We start from the raw sequence: 14,142 nt of genomic DNA, 5'->3' as shown, positions 1-14,142 counted from the left end.
TGTTCAAATATGCAACAAATCCGTTAGCAAGCTCGAGCTTCTGTGTCACATCCATTCAACAATTCAACCTGTTGATCAGCTGTTTGCCTTCTGGATCACATTAGGGTGGCACCTGGGATCATTGTACATAAGCAATGCTATACTAACCAGCCAACTTCAGAAGATGTACTATTGCTTATCTTTAGGATCTGGGGTATCTGGTATTTATACAAAATATTGAATAAATTAGTGCCCAAAACACAAAAACCTAAAGAAATAATTCCTACATGATAAATTTGATCAGTCTGACCACAGGACAATTTTAGAGAAGACAGTAAAACTTCTGGATGTTTCAAGTTCTTCTTTTGCATGTTGGAGTTTCAACTTGTATTTGTGAATGCTGTGGTGAACTGTGTTTACTAATTATTTTTCAGAATGGTTGCTGACCCCTTGAAGTGCATATGCTGATGATTTTCAGACTCTTAATAGTATAATATTGCATAACATGGATAAAACCCCCAAATGTTTGCAACTTGGCAAATGATCTCAGAACAAATGATCTGAGAAGGACAAAGAGTGAAACAAGACCAATTTTACAGTAAGCACTGATGAGAAAGACAAACAGGTGAGGTGAAATAAGACATCTGTGACACGAGAGAACAGGCACCAACAGAAAGGTGAGACAAAGCAAGGAACAGACAGGAAAATGCTCAGGGAACCAAAACTACTACTAATGATAAAAATAATGACATGAATCAAAGCACAGGTTTGTGAAATTGAAACTCATCATAGGAAACAAGTAAAAACAGGAATGAAAAGGTCAGTAGTAATATCACCAGAAATAAAACTCACAATCTACTAGAAGAATAACAAAAACCCAAACCCAATGAAATCAACCAAGAATTAAAAATGTGAAAAAATATAAAACCATGAAACCATAACACATATATACTCATCAATTAGCATAATCCACCCATCTTTACTTCTGGTGACTGAATTCATTTGATTTTGTTGAGGGGGGGGGTTGTCTTTCTTCTTCTACACAGATTTGCGGTATATCAAACATATCACCTCTTCAATTAATTCACATATCTGATCAGCCAAACATATGGCAGCAGCTCAGTGTATTCAGGCATGTGGACATGGTGAACATTACCTGCAGAAACTTAACATCCCAATGGGGAAGAAAGGTGATCTAAATGACTTTGAATGTGGCATGGTTGTTGGTGGCAGACAGGCTGGGTTCAGTATTTCAGAAACTGCTGATCTGCTGGGATTTTCCTACACAACCATCTGAAGGGTTTACAGAGAATGGTCTGAAGAAGAGAGTGAGCAGCAGTTATCTGGGTGAAAATGCCTTGTTGATGCCAAAGGTCAGAGGAGAATGGACAGACTGCTTCAAGCTGATAGGAAGGCAACACTAACTCATACAGCCACTCGTTACAACAAAGAAACCCAGAAAAGCAACTCTGAACACGCAACACATTGAACCTTGAAGCAGAAGCAGCAGCAGGCACCAGCTGAGAACAGGAAACTAAGGCTACAATTCACACCAAAACTGGGCAATAGAAGACCGGAAAACCGTTGCCTGGTCTGATGAGTCTTGATTTCTGCTATGACATTTGGATGGCAGGGTCAGAATTTGGCATAAAGAATATGAAAGCATAGATCCCTCCTGCCTTATATCAGTGGTGGGTGATGCTGTCATGTCAATCTGGACCAAAATCTGAGTAATGTTTGCATCTTGTTGAATGCATGCCATAAAGAATGAAGGCAGCTCTGAAGGCAAAAGGGGGTCCAACTCAGTACTAGCAAGCTGTAACTAACAAAATGGCTTGTGAATGTATATGACCAATTCAGAATATGTCTGAGGGTAAAAGCAGTACCGATGTTACAACAGCAATGGGAGGCAGCAGTGCACCAAAACGGGCTAAAAAAGAAAAGAAACATATATGCATGCGCATAAAGGTAACAACCATGGCACCTAGAGCAGGTAGGTGTGTGCGTCCTAAATCAGCACTGAAATCAGTTTGTTTCCAGTTGATATACACACAGTGTGTTACAGTATAGGCAAAAAGTCTTTGGCTACCACTTCCATCAGCTGTCCTGTTTGGATTCATGTTTCTCTGTGGAGTGAATGTCAAATGTTTATGGGGGCAAAAGTTTCAGAGGTGTAGTAACTGGTCAAATATTTGTGTTTTTGAGCATTTAGCGGGCATGGACGGCTAAACTCACTGAGGCTTGTTTCATGTATTATTACTGAGTATTACTTATTATTATATAGTTTTATTAATTTTTTTAATGTAACGTTTATTTTACCAGGAAAATCTCATGAGATTTAAAATCTCTTTTACAAGGGAGTCCTAGCCAACACTTTAAAGTGTTTTGTTTAAAAACAAAAAAAACATTTGATATATATTATTACTAAGGATGATTTTTAACCACCACACTTGTATCTATGCAGATTATGCTACAACATTTCATGAGTAGATCGTGTTTTTTTAAATAGCTGCAGCTGATCAGATTATTCCTGTTCATCTTCTTTTTTAGGTAAGATAAATTCACGTTGCAGTATAGAAACAAACAAAACGAAAAATCCTCACATCCTTATAAGTTGGAAGCTGAGAATGAGCTGTGTATTTAACTAAAAAAAAGCTCTTTAACAATGACAAATGCAAATAATAACTGATTATTTGATCTCAAACAGTTCATTGTGCTCTTAGATGTCCAGATGAATGTCTGGCAGAAAGTATGTAAAATACATTTTAAAAAGAGGCAGCATCACATAATAAAGACAGATGTGCAGTGTAGTCTTCATTTAATGTATTGTCTTTTTTGCATCAATATGTTGTGTTATGCCATTACCTTGCAAATGCCATTTTGTCAAATAAAGGACTAAAAAAAGTGCTTTGTCTTTTTCAACCAGAGTTGTGATTAATCTTAGTACTTCCTTAAATGCATTCATCTTATAATAAAAGCACCGAATGCTTCTGGGAGCAAATCCTGTGTAGATGGCCAGCTTATGTTTCATTTGTTACTTCTTGCAGTAAAACCTGACGAGTGTAAAGGCATAACGCTGAGGAGGTGGAATCTGACCTCCTGGCTGCCTGCCATGGACTTATCGTGATTCTCAACCCTGAGAAACTCCACAAGAAACTGTAGCATATATTGCAGAAATTAGCCTGTTATATTTTTATAGCAATTCATGACACTGGTCCTTTATTCTCTGATTCCCAAAGGCACATGTCTGTGGACTGGAATAAAGAAGGGTCCCCCTGCTAGGCTGAAGTTACCATGAGACTGATATAGTAGTTGCTGCTCTACAGCAGGCTCTGAAAGCTGAGTAGATGCCCTGAGAAGGTTCGTAAAAGTTGTTTCACAGAAAACATGAAATACAGATTAAGCAAGGGATGTATGTTCATGCTAAATTAATTTAATTTGGCTGTAAACTGAAATAAGTAGTAATTTCTGTTTTTATTATGATATTTTGGGATAAACATACTGAGCCATGCTGAGCTCCTGATGGAAATGCCTCCATTCAAGTTGAAAGCTGAAAGCCGTCATATATTCTTGCTTGAGTTTATTGGCAAGAACTGACTATTCCTGTCTTATGTGCAGCCTAGCATTCAGGAGATGTGACCAGTGGAAGCAAAATGATGATGAGTGACAAAGGAGATGTTCTCAGTCCCTCGTCTGATGATCAAGCTCCAACTGCTGGCATCTTCTGGATACGTAGTGACATCTGGTGGAGTGCCCTTTTTTCTGCTTCTCGAAGGTTTGTGGTGCTTTTTTGTTTGTTTTTGTTGAATAAAGTGTTTCTTAGTTACTTTGCAGATTTTTTTTTTTTTTGTACTCCAGTCAAATAGTTAATTGTTTTGGAGAAGTTTTTTTTTTGCTCCTTTGAGCAGATTTGCAGAGTTAATTTTGCTGTACTCAACTTGATACAACAATAAATCAGTGTTTTCCATCCATTTTCTTTTGCTTATCCAGTTAGAGGCTGCAGGGGGGCTGGCGTCGATCCCAGTTGTCATTGGGCGAGAGGTAGGAAACAGCCTTGAAAAGTTGCTAGTCTATTGCAGGGCTAACATAGAGACACAGTCAAGCATTCGTGCTCACATTCACACCTGTGGCCAATTTAAAATCACTAATTAACCTAACCCCATACATGTTTTTGGACTCTGGGAGGAACCCACATACTAACTCTACACAAAAAGGCCCACCTTCGTGCTCTGAGGTAAAAGGGGTAACCGCCACATCATTCTGCTGCCCTTTTTACCTTTTCTCAAAGGTAAATCAGCAGGACAGAGATCAAAATTAAAGTGGGTTTAATTTACTCGAGCAGGAACATGCATAACCCTCTAAGTTAGGTAACACTGATTTATTGCCTTAACTATGTGTGCGTTGTCAGCCCCCAAAGGCCCACTTAGATTTTGGAAAACCCTGTTAAATGAATTCCTGTTTGTGTGCAATATGTCTACATACAGAAAAAAAGAAGGCACTTTAATGTTAAATAAGTATGACAAAGGTTCTGCTAATTAAAAAATGCAGTTTTGGATTAATTAAAGTGACTGTATTGACACATTTATAAGAATAAAATCAAAAGAGAAAGGTCGAATTTTGATTTGTGCCGGAAAGGCTTCCAATAATGGTTTCGTCCAGCAAATTGAAAACCCCTTCCCAATTAGGTTGGTACAGTCGACATGCGCGCCAAAGTTTTGTAACAGCAATGGCGTCCAAAACAGGTGGGTGTGTGGCGCAGGCCTTCTCTAAACAGCACCATGTGAGCTTAGCTGTAATATAGAGCTATAACAGAGTTTGTCTCCGGTTGATATATCGAGGAAGACGGTTATACCACTTTGTCGCAGCGGTTGCCGTGCCACGACTGGGTCAGACTGTCTTTGTAGGTCATCTAATTGTGTGACTACACGTAGTAACTGCTAAAATATTTATATTATTCAGTTTCTTAACTCATTCACGGGAAATGTTTGAGCATTAAATGTAGCCGGCGTAGACCCGTTGACCTATCTAACAATTGTTATTATGCAACAATGCATTAAATAGGTCATTGTTACAAGGCCTTTGAGCTTATGAAACCTCTGTTTGCACCATCCTCGTTTCCTCCCTCACCTTCCTCCCATCAAGGTAGGAGACAGGAGGAGAAAGAAGTCAACGCAACACGCATTTAAAAAAGAGTGAGACCTCTTTACTTCATTTTAAAGCGATAATAATTAAATATGGCGTAGCACATCTGCATCATAAATTGTTTTGTTATAGCTCAATAGCTGATAACTCACACGCAGTACGAACTTAGTAAGGCCATATACACATCTGGCTAAATAAATAGGTAGGTAGGCAGTTACAGGACTTGATGCACCAGGGAGGGCCTAAGGTTTTATTGAATCAGGGAAAGAGAAGCAGCAGGAGCCATGATATGCTGCTTGCAAATGGTCAAGTAAAGCAATTAACTGTGTGTATTTTGTTTGGAAAGTGGACTTTTTTTTTGCCTGCAGACTTTACTTGCCCATCATCCATCACTGGCCTTTGTGATTATAGTTCCTCAGGCAGGCCTCTCGCACCTCCATCCTCCTGATGATGTTTTTTTTTGTTTTGTTTTTAGAAATTTTAAGTTTGATATTGTGCACCCAGATTGATTTCTGGGTCAGAGGAGATGAGGCGGTACAAATTAAAGAAATGAGAAATGGCCAAATATGTAACTACGTGTGTGTGTGTTTATAGGTCGTGGTGGGAAGAAGCGCAAAGCAGAAGTTCAGGCAGAGGCAGAGAAACCTTCAGTCGAGGAAAAGAAGGGCAGGGGAGAGGATAAAAGTGGCCAGGAAGGCCTAAGGGTGGTCATTGAACATTGGTAAGTACTTGCTAAATGTTTAAGTTATTACTCAACCTGAGTAAATGCAGTCACTATTTTAAAATGCTTAATCACAAGTAAAACTCAAAGTATAGTGTTCAGAAGTGAATGTATTAATTAGCAAGAAAAAACTACTACATCTATTCATACATTATTACTGAATCTGATAAATAGTTTAATAACTTTTTATATATTTATATAAAGCAGCAGCTAACATTATGCTTTTGGTTAAAAAAAAAACAAACTTAAATTTACAATATACAAAACAAGAGTTGTGTTTTTCTTTAAAAACTAAAATGTTACTGTTATAGTAGCATCTCCAATGAGCTCTTGAGTTTTCTACAAGACCGTAAGCTTCACATTTCACTTTGCACTTCACCTGCTCAAATCTGCAGCAAGATGTACTCTTGGAATAACACTGTCCAGAATAACATTTGGACATGTATAAGTAATGATAAAAAATAGAAGTAGCAAGACTTAATATAACATATGAAGTGTAAGATTAATTAATACTGAGAGTTCAGATTTTGGAATTAGCATTCTCCTTCTGCATGTATATGATTGTAAATAGTTTTCAAGTTGTCATCACTTGTCATTTATTTTTACCAAATTTAGGTGTCATATAAGACACTTTCCTGCTTTAACATTTGGTTCAACATAAATAGTTGTATAAACATTTACAATATAATGACCTGTTACACTCCTGGATTACTATGAGTAGCTTGTATAAATGTCCTCCTGATCATTAGTGTCTCACTTTTGGCAGTAAAAGCTGACGAGTATACGGGCGTAATGCTGAGGAGGTGAAATCCGCACTCCTTGCTGCTCGCCCTGAGCTGACTGTGGTCCTCAACCCTGAGAAGCCCCGCAGGAACAGCTTTGAGATCACTCTGCTGGATGGAGGCAAAGGTAATCCAAGATTAACTCAAGAATGTGGATCCTTCAGTGTAAAATAATCATACAAATGGCACTTTCTTTTTTCTTTTTTTTTCTTTTTTGGTGTCATTCCTAAAGAAACATCTCTTTGGACTGGAATAAAGAAGGGTCCGCCTCGTAAGCTGAAGTTTCCACAGTCTGATGTCATAGTTGCTGCTCTGCAGGAGGCTCTGAAGGCTTAGACACCCAGTGTAGGTTTGTCAAAGCAGTTGGACTGAATAATGAATGCATAAAACACTAGAGGCCAAATAAGAAAGGCAACTTTGTTGTCTCCTTACACTAAACAGGTAACTTGATGCAACCTGTGAAGAGAATTAACCTCACCAGACTGAGTATATTCAATGATTTTCAGTTTTTAAATAAACTACTTGGAATTGTTTTTTATTCATTTGAGTCAAAACATCTTTAGTATGAAGATATTGTAATGCATCTGCTGGTAAACAAAGAATGTGTCCTTTTAACAGAACTCTACCCATGTTATTTGCAGCCCAGCATTCAGGAGATGCAGCCAGTAGAAGCAAAAATGACGAGGAGTGATCAAGGAGATGTTCTCAGTCCCTCTTCTGATGAGCCAAGCTCCAACTGCTGACATCTTCTGGGTACATGGTGACACCTAGTGGAACTTTGCTGCACCAAAGCAATTCTCGAATATATTCCTGTTGTTTTCTCTCCTTTCACAATGTTCATCGGTGGTTTTATGTCTGTTTTTGGTAAATAAAATCTTTTTCCTTTTTTTTTGTTAATTGTGTGGATTTTTTTTCACAACTTTATCCAAACAGTTAACTTATATTGTGGAAAGTTGGTTATGCTTTTTGAATTGGTATTAATTGGGGGGGTGTAAATTGTTGACTTTTAGAAATGAGTATATCAGAGAGACAGCTCTGCAGGACAGAGTTAGAGGCAAGGCTGACCTGCATAGGAGGGATATTGAATATACTGGACAAAAGATGTTGAGTATGGAGCTGCCAGGCAGGAAGAAAAGGGAATGACTACAGAGGAGGTTCATGAATGTAATAAAGGAGGACATTCAGAGGGCTGGTGTGACAGGAGGATGCTGGGGATTGGGTGACGTGGAGGCAGATGATGTGCTGTGGTGACCCCTAAAAGGGAGTAGCTGAAAGAAGAAGAAATGACTTGATGACCTATAGTCTGTCAAGTGTCTGTCTCGTGAATGCTATTGAGTCATTTTGCCGTAGAAAGAACATTCCTGTCACAAGGAAGAAGCTGCAGTCAATTTTTGGCAGAGTGACTTTTATATATTTTTTACTTGTCCAGGGAAAATTTTCATTAAGAATAAAAATGTCTTTTTCAAGAGAGATCTGGCCAAAAGAGAAACAGAAACTGCAACAAATATCAAAGTTCTATAACGATATTTGAACTGGCCAAAAATGACTGGATTGATTATAATATAAAACAGAGTTGGTACAATAATGCAAAGTCATAAAGATACTTGCAAAACCGGATATATATATATATATATATATATATATATATATATATATATATATATATACACACACAAAATGTCTGATACAAATATATAAAATATTATCAGACAAAAAGCACACACAAAAAAACCCCCAAACCAAACAAACATCGGCGAATCACTTTTTGGTAGGCGATGGTGTGACGTCATCATCACGCGGCCAGCCACTTGAGCAGTTCCTCGTGAGCAGGGGACCGATTTCTCTCTACAATAAGGCTTGAAATTGGTGCGTAAGTCTTATACATTAAAAATTATTAATCCGCGGACTTTGCCTGGTATTACAAGAGTCATCTGGAGGGGTTGTGAGCAGTCATTCCGCCTTTACTGATCTTAGAAAAGGCTGAATTAACCGTGGCCCGCTAGCTTGTTTGTTGATTTGTTTAATATCTGTATGGTGGTTTCACCCTTAGCTTTACTTGAACCTGTCTTTATCCGTAACCAGGTGTGTTTTTGCAGACTGACTTATCCGTTACACCTAACAGATAGCCAAGCTTGCCGCGGCCGCGGTGGGTTTTAGGGCAAAAACTTTGCTCCACAATCTCCGATTTGCATAAAAATAGAATAGAATTAGAATGTCTTTATTGTCATTATACAGAATGTACAATGAGATTGGCGGGCCACTCCTATTCAGTGCCATGCAGTAGGAAGTCACACTTCCTAAAATATAAAATAGAACTAATAGTGATATTTTTGTTTTTGTGGTACAACTTGTCATATTTGCGCAATCCAACATGAAAATCGCGTTTTCTGCATTATCGAGACTGAATTTAATGTTTATATTTATTCTACGTGTTTGATTTTGGGTCATTGTGAAATTCAACTATATCCCTATCAGAAATTGTCACTAGTTGTCTTTTGCAATGTGAACCCTCTTGGTAAATAAAGACATAAAGAGTGTGTGCTCAAATATTGGACTTTACAGGACGGCTTCAGTTTTGCTTTTGTTTGTTTTCTTATTTTAACTTGCCAATACTAAGCCTTTAAAAAAGTAAGAAAAGTATTTGATATATGAAGCTGTAATATCAGAGCATTCATCATATGTGTCCAAGCTTTGGACCATAAAAATTTTAGGCAAATCGGAGATGGATGAGCAGAAAATGTTGTAACACTTTGATCTGAGATGGAATGACTGAAGGAAGGGAGGAAAACACTCCAACACAAACACTGATAACACAACAGTAATTAAACAGCTGCCTCTTTTACACCACTGATGTGAAGCGTAATTCTGATGTCAAAATTAATTGGTTGTTAATTCATTTACGTGTTAACTACACCTACCTACTGTGTTCTAAAATTTTTTTTTTTTTAAAAACTCCAAAACACAAGCTAAATAATAGAGTGGGGTGAAGTCTGACCATGGTTAAACCCGACACCACTGAGTGTAATGAGCCATGCCTTTTTTCACATATTGGTGCATGTGATTATGCACTTGAACAATAGTGGGTCAGTGACCACCTCCAGAGGACAACCCCCCCACTTCAAGAAACTTAAAGAAGTTCAGTTGCTTTTTTTCATGCTCCAAAGACCACTTTCCTTGAAGGATTGCTTTATTGGAAATACAGTGTGTAATGTTTTGTTGTATTACTACAATTACTACCACTTTTTCCTTCTTATTATGCTGCTGTCGCCAAATTAACCAAGAATTTCTTTTGGACAGTCATGGCAACAGAGGGGGTGGAAAAGACAAGCGAAGATGCCCCAGCAGCTGGGAAAGCCAGTACCAGGTATGACCTGGAGAAGGAGACTGAACTTCGCTTTGAGGTGGAGTCGGGGGAAGCAGCCGAACAAGTTGAGCTGGAGCTCCTCACAGGAATGGGCGAGGTGTTTGGCTCCGAGCTAAATAGAAACAAAAAGTACACATTTGGACCAGGCTCCAAGATTGCAGTTTTCACCTGGCAAGGCTGCAGTGTGAATCTTTATGGGAAGCCAGAGGTGAGCATCTGGATGAGAGTCCTGGCAGATTTGTAAAAGGTTAAATACATAAAAACATAACCATCATCTTGCTGTCGTTACCACAGGTGGCTTACGTCTCCAAGGATACGCCCATGCTGCTCTATCTGAACACACATGCAGCCCTTGAACAGATGAGAAAACAAGCAGAGCGTGACAATGAGAGGGGACCAAGGGTATGTTTGGATGGGAAACAACTACTTTCAGGAATTTGTGAGATCCCATGAATGATTTTTGGATTAAAATTGAATAATTAATCAACCCTCAGGTGATGGTGGTGGGACCTACAGACGTTGGGAAGTCAACAGTGTGCCGGCTGCTTCTCAGCTATGCTGTGAGGGTTGGCAGGAGGCCAACGTTTGTGGAACTCGATGTTGGACAGAGTGGGGTAAGATCAAGTAGAATTATCATGATCAACATTAAACAGTTGGCTGATATTTAAAGTGCAGTTGTCCCTTGCTATATCGTGGTTCACTTTTTGTGGCTTCACTGTATCGCGGATTTAAAAAAAATATATTACTGATTCTGTTTCACATAGTTTTAACTATATTGTGGGGTTTTGCGGTAAATAGGTGTTTCTGTAACACTCCATAACTATGTTCATCACTCGGACAAAGAGATCAGTTACACCTACGCCTTTAGTGGAAATAGAAGTAACGGCTGAGGGTGAAGATACTGCACAGGTACATGCTCATACAGTACTGCGGAAAAGTATTTGCTCCCTTCCTGATTTCTTTCTTCTTCTTTTTTGGCATCTTTGTAACAGTGGCATGTTTCAGATCATCCAACAAATTTGAATATTAGACAAAGACAACCTGAGTAAATATAAAATGCAGTTTTTAATTGATGATTTAATTTATTAAGGGAAAACGCTATCCAAACCTACCTGGCCCTGTGTGAAAAAGTAATTTCCCCCTAAATGTAATAACTGGTTTGCCACCCTTGGTAGCAAGAACTGCAATGAAGAGTTTGTGATAACGGGTATAGGACATTTGTTTTACCTGTGACACAGACAGAAATTTATTTTCATATGATGAAGCATGGTTAGTGTTCTTACAGATAGTACTGTGTACCTTAGACCTTTTTTTTTTTTTTTTTTTTTTAATCTGTAGCTTTGTTTTATTTTTTGTTTGTTTTTTAAATAATCTGTGGACCTCAATTAACCCTTTAACTTCGGGTGATCGCAGCTGAAGCGCTGGTTTCCGGCCCTTACAGGCCGTGAACAGCTGGTTAAGACATAGCATATCACCGCCGAGTCAGCTGATCAAAGGAACTTTTTACCATAACTCTGTGACCGTTTGTCCTATCGGAAAAATTAAAATGGTCCCTGAAAGCCCAGAAATTGTACTTCACAGCCATATAGGGGTATTACAGTATTTGTTGCCGGAAGTCTGCAAACGGCAGCACTTTTGAAGTATGTTGTGCCATGGGTGATGCATTCGGGGTTATAGGGTTAAAGAAACAACATATGCAGTTTTTACCATTATGAATAGTAAAAGAAGATTCTGCTCTTTCAGGTGTCTGTACCTGGCACAGTGTCAGCGCTGTGCATTGAGCGCCCAGCAGACGTGGAGGAGGGTTTCTCAGTCCAGGCTCCTTTGGTCTACCACTTTGGCTCTACTACTCCAGGGACCAACATCAAACTTTATAACAAGGTAAGAAGAAAGAGTCTAGACCCTTCCAGACATAGTTTGAAGGCAAAACAAAATTTTTTTTCATATGTATTCATCAGCTATTGACCAGTTAAATCTTTTTCTTGTGACATGCAGCTGACATCATGCCTGGCCGAAGTGTTTTCCCAGCGCTGTGAAGTGAACAGGAAGGCCAGCGTAGGAGGTTGTATCATCAACACCTGTGGCTGGGTGAAGGGCTCTGGATACCAGGCTCTCGTCCACTGTGCCTCAACCTTTCAGGTTGATGTGGTTCTGGTGTTGGACCATGAGAGGCTCTACAATGAACTCAAAAGAGACCTCCCTCACTTTGTGCGCGTTGTGCTCCTACCAAAGTCCGGGGGAGTGGTGGAACGCTCCAAGGAGTGTCGGCGGGATGCTCGGGATGAGAAGATCCGTGAGTATTTCTACGGCTTTCGTGGAGTCACCTACTACCCTTTTTCTTTTGAAGTGCGTTTCTCAGACGTTCGCATCTACAAAATTGGGGCCCCATCCATCCCGGACTCGTGTCTGCCACTGGGAATGTCTCAGGATGACACACAGCTAAAACTGGTGCCTGTGACTCCAGGTAGAGACCTCACGTACCATGTCCTAAGTGTGAGCAGCGCTGAGGATGGAGACGAAGGTGCTAGAAAGGGTATAGTGGAGAGCCCTGTGTGTGGCTTTATTGTGGTGACTCATGTAGATACTCAGGCACAGGTGATGAAAGTGCTCTCCCCAGCACCTAGACCCCTGCCCAGACATACTCTGCTCATCATGGACATCCGCTTCATGGATATGAAATGAAGCAAGACCTCAGAGAAGAAGACTTGGCAAGTGGGGATCGTGTCAAGGGGAGAAGTCCTGTTGGGTTTCCTTTTTATTATAAGGTTATCTTGTTTGTACATTACAGAAAAAAATAGATTCAAGTATTGAAATTAGGAATTGATATGGTTGATATTAATCTTGTTTTCAGTTGAGATCCAGTTTCATACATTTTATGATTGAATTTCTGCTTCTTCAAAGACAGGATGATGAGGGGCTAAAAGACTAAAACAGTCATCTATAAGCTGGGAATTTAACAATTGCTGTATCCCTAACAGAAATGGAAAGAAGCTGTAAATAATAGAGCAGATTGCATAGATGGCTGTGGAAAATTATGTATTATAAAAGCAGGAATATTTTTTTTCAGAATCTGTTTTATAAACATTTTTTTCTCTGAGTAATAAAATTTTAAAGGTAAAAAGTTTTGTGTGTTTTTAATTACACTATCTTCCATTGTCGGCATGTTTTCCAAACTAACATTTTATTTTATGTTCAGTACCTAATGAACTGGGAATGATGAACATTTGTTCAGTAGGTTTTATTCAACAGATCTGTTTTGACAAAAGTGAGGCAAACAACAATAACCTGTAGGCTTCATTAAAACACACACAAACACAGTACCAGCATAGTGATGACTGGGAGCACTACAGTAGGAGATCATTTGACATTTGTTCTGTAAACACCTACCAGCTTATACTAAAGCTCACTGTGTACACTTGAGACCCATATGCTCTTTTAATTTTTCACATTAACAGTGCAAATACGTTTCTAAGTATGACAACAATATGAACACTGAGTGGAACACAGCTTATAAGAATACACAAGGACAACACTGTAATGTACAATATGTGCAAATATTTCAGACGATATACTATGCAGATAATTCAGTGTAACCATGTGGTAAAAATTATTTTGGGCACATTTATTCTCTTTCAATCTTTTCTCTCTAATATTTTTTGTGTTTTTCTGAAGTCTTTTGTTATTTATTTTTTTTTATTTTTAGGCATATATAGCATTTCTGTGCTCCTATTTTCTGTGTTTCAGCATTAACCATTTGTTACAACCAGCAGGGTGTAGATTCATCGTAGGTGGGTCTATTGTGGGAGTTTGAGAAGGCCATCTGGGACCTGGATTGTAGATTTTGTGAAAAAGAAACAGTATGGGGAATTTCAAGTAAAGTGAGTGTACCATCAAAAGTATTTTATAATTAATATCAAAGAAAACTCTTATGTCAAACCAGTATCTAGTGTAATTGCTGTCTTTTAATGAACAGCAGCTGTTCTCTTTGGTACATAGCATTTATTTTTTAAGGAACATGGCAGGTAGATAAGCATTTTTGCTGGATTTTCCACACTTCTGTGAATTTAGGTTTTAAAAACTGTTTTGCAAGCAGAATTTTCAGATCTTCTTTTGGCTGCTCCCTTTAGGGGTTGCCACTGCAGATCATCTGCCGT

At 38.8% G+C, this 14,142-nt stretch overlaps 2 protein-coding genes across 5 annotated transcripts; both read left to right on the top strand.

Moving 5' to 3' along the window:
• The first annotated feature begins 4,665 nt into the window (after positions 1-4,665).
• On the top strand, positions 4,666-7,521 carry selenoh (selenoprotein H). 4 transcript variants are annotated; one of them, XR_004020475.1, is made up of 6 exons: positions 4,666-4,721; positions 5,716-5,842; positions 6,609-6,751; positions 6,857-6,969; positions 7,066-7,110; positions 7,266-7,521. XR_004020475.1 is itself a non-coding variant. In XM_030739590.1 (5 exons), exons 1-4 carry the CDS (start codon positions 4,706-4,708, stop codon positions 6,958-6,960), a joined length of 390 nt encoding a protein of 129 aa, XP_030595450.1. In that variant the 5' UTR covers positions 4,666-4,705; the 3' UTR covers positions 6,961-6,969; positions 7,266-7,521. The 4 variants fall into 4 exon arrangements, 2 of the variants coding, with proteins under 2 accessions (XP_030595450.1, XP_030595451.1); XR_004020476.1 differs by having other exon boundaries at positions 6,857-6,973; XM_030739590.1 differs by lacking the exon at positions 7,066-7,110.
• Positions 7,522-8,397: 876 nt separating this feature from the next.
• Positions 8,398-13,077, top strand: clp1 (cleavage factor polyribonucleotide kinase subunit 1). Its single transcript, XM_030739440.1, has 6 exons — positions 8,398-8,490; positions 9,922-10,196; positions 10,283-10,390; positions 10,483-10,602; positions 11,732-11,869; positions 11,984-13,077. The coding sequence occupies exons 2-6, from the start codon at positions 9,924-9,926 to the stop codon at positions 12,668-12,670; spliced, it is 1,326 nt and encodes a 441-aa protein (XP_030595300.1). The 5' UTR covers positions 8,398-8,490; positions 9,922-9,923; the 3' UTR covers positions 12,671-13,077.
• Positions 13,078-14,142: the final 1,065 nt, after the last annotated feature.

This window comes from Archocentrus centrarchus, chromosome 10 (genome assembly GCF_007364275.1).
Source record: "Archocentrus centrarchus isolate MPI-CPG fArcCen1 chromosome 10, fArcCen1, whole genome shotgun sequence".
Taxonomy (NCBI): Eukaryota; Metazoa; Chordata; class Actinopteri; order Cichliformes; family Cichlidae; genus Archocentrus; species Archocentrus centrarchus.
This window is presented reverse-complemented; position numbering and strand designations above follow the sequence as displayed.